Genomic DNA, 5,893 nt, shown 5'->3' with positions numbered 1-5,893 from the left:
ATATATATATATATATATATATATACTGATAAATGACACGTAACGGAGCCCGAATACAAACGGGCAGTTTCAGAGCCCTGCACTTCCTATTGGTTACGGCGTGTATACTTTGTACCTATCGCCTTAAAATCACTTAAAACCTATAGAGGGGAAAGCAGAGGGGTAAAGTTTTTTCCGTAGAATTGTCGTTAGAAACGAATTTCACCTTTTGAAGCCCAAAAGATATTACTTGAACCTTTAGAAGCCCACTGTTTAAAAATCTATATACTATTGCAACGTTTTAAAGCCTAGCGGTGTTGCCAGGTTACTGATACTATTAATAGTACATCTATTTTTAGACTCAAGGTTATATTTGAATATTGTCCATTATTATTATCAGTGTTATAGGAGAAGAACCGGGCTTCTCACAGTTGCATTCGTGTTGTTTGCTTTTATATGGTAGTATTACTACTTTGATATTGGGAATAAAGTAAGTATTATTTTACTATTTATTTTAAACGATTTTTTCAGTTTAATATGGACTGAATCGTATTATAACGAAGATAGATTATAGAGGCTCTCTATCAGATTATCAAACATTGCTTAGGAACTATTGCTCATCTACGGAAGATGATGAGAGAAGGTTAATAAAACTCTTATACAGTGTATTTACATAAGTTTTAGCATACAGGGGAAAATATTTTATTATAATAATTAAGAGAAAAAATCATTTTCCATCAAGATTTTATCAATATTATACTAGTTTTGCCTGTGAATGTGATTATTGCTGAAAGTAAAGTACATTTATTTTCGACAATATTAAAAATCATTATAAAGAAAAGGGGTTTAGAATTGAATATATTGTTTATTTACATAAAAAAAGTTAAAATAATTTTTATTTTTTTGTCATTTACTTTGCGATAAACTTTTAAAATATAAGTTTGTACCTACCTACATTAATGTATAATAAATATGGGAATATTGTTTATGTTTGAAAAGGTAGAACTACAAGCAGCATTAACTACATAAGGAAGATAAAATTCACCTAATCATCATGGCCTATGAATGAATACTTTGGATGTTTTTCTCATTATATATTTGTTATAATCTGACCTTGACTCCAATTGATTGACTTGCTCTTTTCCAGAATAAATTAACCTCCATCAGTCATGAAAAAACGAACGGAAAAAATACTAAATCTGACGCGGCGTGACGAGAGTAATCTACTTTTTTTACCAGATTACGAGACAACAAAGGGTTTACAAACATATTATAAAAATAAAGCATTAACCCATCTAAGTTTGACAGCTGCTGCAAAAGGTGAGCTAAAAGATGTCTATGATTTTGAAGATCATGAAGAAAAAGATGTACAGCTAGTTAAGAGACACAATATTGAGAAATCCAATGAAGAAATAAATAAAAAAATAGTTGTATTGGAAGATCAACAAATAAGACCGCAACCAGACCACACCAGTGAGAAAATTTTAGAAGCGTACTCTCCTCTTAGACATGTACCTCGAAGACAAAGACCCAATAAAGAAATGGAGAAAAAAATAGTTATATTGGAAGATCTACAAATACTACCACCATCAGACATCACCAGTAAGGACATTTTAGGAGCGTACTCTCCTCTAAGAAATGTAACTCGAAGACAAAGAGAACCGTCAGAAGAATCTAAAGAAAACTATGATATTGATGAAATGGAAGAACCTTCTCGATCTTCTGGGAGTGAGTATCTACCTTCAAGCGATGATGAGGAAAATGAAGAATTTCCGCTTATACGTTATGAAAGAATTAGTAAAGCTGAAGGTAAAAGTACCAAAAAAACAAAAAAATATATAAGCAACAATTGTTCTTACAAGTCTAATGAAATATCCACAACTACTACCTTGCTTGATCAAAATTTAAAACCAAAAGAAGAAAGCTTTGAATTAGAAACTACAAGTAAGCACGTAGACCCTTTTATAGTTAACTTCGGTAAATTTGTAGGACCCTCTCATGTTAAAGTTGAGTCACACTTCAGTCGTTCACAAGACAAAAAAACAACATGTCCGTATTGCTTGGACGATGTAACCCATTTTGCACGACACTTGATTAGAAGACATTGTGATCAAGGTGCTGTTAAGGAATTTTCGTCATTTCCTCCAAATTACCACAAAAGAAAATTATTGTTAGATGCTATTCGCCGTCAGGGAAATTTTGTTAGTTCCTTATCAACTAATAATATAAGACCTGTACGAAGACCCAAGGAAGCTGAAGATGTAGATACATCATTATTTGTTTCTTGCCCCGATTGCATGGGATTCTTTAGAAGAACGTATTTAAGAAGACATAGAAAGCAATGTCCTGCCAGATCTAAATGTAAAACTGTCAAACGTGAAAATCATTTATCTTTATCACAAGTATTCACTGTATGTTCAGGTGTACACGGTGATTTTCTTGCTTCTTTGCGTTTAAAAAAAGAAGTTTTTCCAATTATGCGAAGTGACGAGATTTCAAGAACTGCTATGAAAGATATGCTCATTTGCTCATATGCTGAAAGCTTGCTAAGAAAGCACAAGCGTGCTCAAATAAGAAATGTTATCTCAAATAAAATGAGAGAATTGGGACGACTTCTTATAAGTTTGAGAAATACAACTGGAATTCAACTACTATTTGATGCTTTGAAACCACAGTTTTTTGATAATATTGTCGGAGCTGTAAAAGTTATTAGCGGATATTGTGAAGAAACCAAAACCTTTCAAGCGAGCAGTTTGGCACTACACATGGGGACCACGCTTAAACAAGTTTGTGACATAGCTACAGAGAATATTATACAGAAAAGTCCTATTATAATCTGTACTACTGCCGAAGAAAGTCTTAAAGACATTAAGCGTTTAAAAAATCTTATTGAAAACCATTGGACATCTGAGATTTCAAGCCTTGCACTGAAAAATTTAAAGGAAAATAATTATGTTTCTCCAAAATTGTTGCCATTGACCCAAGATGTTATAAAATTCCAAACTTTTGTAATGAACGAAGCCCATGAAGCTTCAGATGCATTGAAGAAAAATATCCACATTAAGTTGAACTATCGAAAGCTGATCGAGTCTGTCTTAGCATTGACATTATTAATAAATAGAAAGCGCATTGGGGAAATTCAGTACCTAAAAACCGAGACTTATAATTCAACAGTCAGTGAAAACCAGCAAACCGAGTTTCTAGATTGTCTTTCAAAAACTGAACAAACTTTGTGCAAGAATTACAAAAGAGTAGTGACCGGTGGAAAAGGAAGCAGACCTGTTGCAATTTTATTTCCACCGGACCTTCAGAAATTCATTGAACTTCTTCTAAGTTTCCGAAGTATTTGTGTGACTCCGACAAATCCGTATTTATTTGGTAATCCTAACACAGAGCTGTGGTTGAGTGGCTATCATATTGTGAAAAAGCTGGCGACAAAAGCTGATGTTTCGGATACAACTCTGTTTACATCAACCCGTTTAAGAAAACAAATTGCCACATTATTGCAAGCAATCAATATTAAGGATGACGAAATGGAACAGTTTGCTACTTTCATGGGACACACCAAAAAAACACATGAATCGTATTATAGGTAATTATAAATTCAATTTTTTTATCATTTTTATCAACGACCATTTAAAAACTACATTCACTTGTGTTTTATCAAGTATAATGATGAACTTTATTTAGTCGTGAATAATGAATCATAATTCACAGGTCATGAATAAATGACAATTTGAGTTTATTTATATAAAAATACAACAACTTACATCTGAAGAAAAAATAAAAAACTTCTTACACCGTAGGGGATCGAACCTATATATTTAGAATAGTATTTGGGGTTTAAAATCTTAATTTCATTGCTTTTGTTCCAATTAAACAAGTTACACCAAAATCAAGTAGTATCTACTACATTTTTGATTTAAAAAAATTCATGTGTAGTACAAAAACGTTTTCATTTTGCTTTATTTATTTAAAAACCGTGCTTATTACCTATTTTTTGTGGCACTGTCCATATTTCGCATACATTTTTAATGGGAAAGTTCTGTTTTCCAATCCTCTTTTAAAAAACAGAAACTAAAGGTCAGTCTACTTGGCTACATACTCAAATGTACGTACTTCTGATACTTTAACTAGTTCTGTCTCGTAGGCTTCCTCAAGACTTGTATCAGACAGCAAAAGTTGCCAAATTACTTATCGCTGTTAATAGTGGACAAGTAGCAAAGTATAAAGGAAAATCCCTTGACGAAATAACTTTGTCAGACAATGAATCATTGCTGGATGAGACTGAAGCAGAAAAACCTTTATTTCATGGTAAGAAATTCATAATTATTTATTTTCTTTTAAGGTACCAGAATGAAGGAAACTTTTTTATGACAATAAAGTTTTTTGTAAAATCAACAACATAAATTCCAATACCGTAAAAGTGAATATTTTGTTTGAAAATTAATAGGTTAATGAAATCGTTTGTTATTTGCTGTCATTAGAACACGAAGTACTGCGCCAAATTCATTACTGTAATATTGATTCGGAACACAAACAATAGTGCAATGAAAATTTTTAAATTTCAGTTTATTTTCAAAATTCGCCCCGTTAAAAAATATAGATTCTTAAATTTTCAGTTAATACGTTAACTAGTATCTACGAAATATGGAGGAATTTAAAACATGCTTTACTCACCACGTAACTTTAGCAAATCAGGTTGATATTTCATTAGGATTACTAGAAAAAATTAATATATGCAGGCATGAAGATTTAATATATATATATTGTTTTTAGATCAAAATATTAATGAAAATGAAATAGAAGAAACGTGGGAACAGCAATTCGGAGAACAAGCAATGAAAAATGCGGTATTAGGTAATTATCTATTTTTCCTTATCCAGAACTAAGAATTTAAAGAACGTGGAATGAAAGATAAACTGTTATGTTTTAGATGAAAGGGAAAATAGTATAAAAAAAGGAAAGCGAGGAAAGTGGAATTCAGAGCAAAAAAATGTATTGAAAACAGCTTTCAAAGATCACATAAAAAACAAAAAAGCTCCGAGAAAAGAAGAAACCGAGTTGATAATGAAAAAACATAAAGATTTATTCAAGGATAAGACGTGGGCCACAGTGAAAGCTTTTGTTTATAACTGTTATAAAGGTTAAAAAATTGCTAATTTACTTTAAATATTTTAGACTTGCACTGCGCTAGTATAAACGTTTAATTTTATTTCAATATTTAATAATTATTTTAGTCATTCTCAGCATTAATTATAAATAAGATAAAATGTAAAATAGCTATTAACCAAATATTTAATGAAGTACTCGTATTTACTTTTGTACTTTTTTTTTTCTTGCAGCTGTTTGTATTTTCAGTTTAAATTTTTTTCCATAATTCGAAATATAATATTTTATTTATTATTTTGTATTATTTTCTGGTTTTTCAGACATTTTTCTTTAAATCTGTAATACCTGTTGCAGGAAATTTACTCAATGAAATCGAGTAAAGAAATATCTAACAATACATATAGGTATAGGGGGTTTTATTATAAAACAATGTATTTGTTTTATTTTATACTAAATACTGTATCAAATTTTGTTTTCAAGATGAAAAGAAGGAGAACTTTATATTTCACCAATACTGTCGATTTTTCCAAGGTGGGCATTACCCACTCGTGTCCCTGAGAAGCTACACCGATGTTTGTGTTCTTTATTGAATTAGGCACTCTGTATAGTATTTTTAAGATTGATTATCTTTATATATGTGTGTCGTTCTTACTTCTAACAATTGTGATTTACGCCCAATGGTATATATGTGAAAATAAATTTCACGCACGTTTTCAAGCCCAGCGGCGTTGTCAAATGTCGGGCTTCATAGCGATTTATTTAAATATAATAGTTCAAATGTATAAAACTTATACACGAAAGC

The 5,893-nt window shown here is 31.1% G+C and overlaps 1 protein-coding gene across 1 annotated transcript; it reads left to right on the top strand.

The window, feature by feature from the left end:
- The first annotated feature begins 4,646 nt into the window (after positions 1–4,646).
- On the top strand, positions 4,647–5,130 carry LOC126891370 (uncharacterized). Its single transcript, XM_050660546.1, has 3 exons — positions 4,647–4,662; positions 4,759–4,839; positions 4,916–5,130. The coding sequence occupies exons 1-3, from the start codon at positions 4,647–4,649 to the stop codon at positions 5,128–5,130; spliced, it is 312 nt and encodes a 103-aa protein (XP_050516503.1).
- The last annotated feature ends 763 nt before the right edge of the window (positions 5,131–5,893 follow it).

The sequence above is a fragment of the Diabrotica virgifera genome, chromosome 9 (assembly GCF_917563875.1).
Source record: "Diabrotica virgifera virgifera chromosome 9, PGI_DIABVI_V3a".
Classification (NCBI taxonomy): domain Eukaryota; kingdom Metazoa; phylum Arthropoda; class Insecta; order Coleoptera; family Chrysomelidae; genus Diabrotica; species Diabrotica virgifera.
Note: the sequence above shows the minus strand (reverse complement) of the source record. Positions and strands in the feature narration are given on the sequence as shown.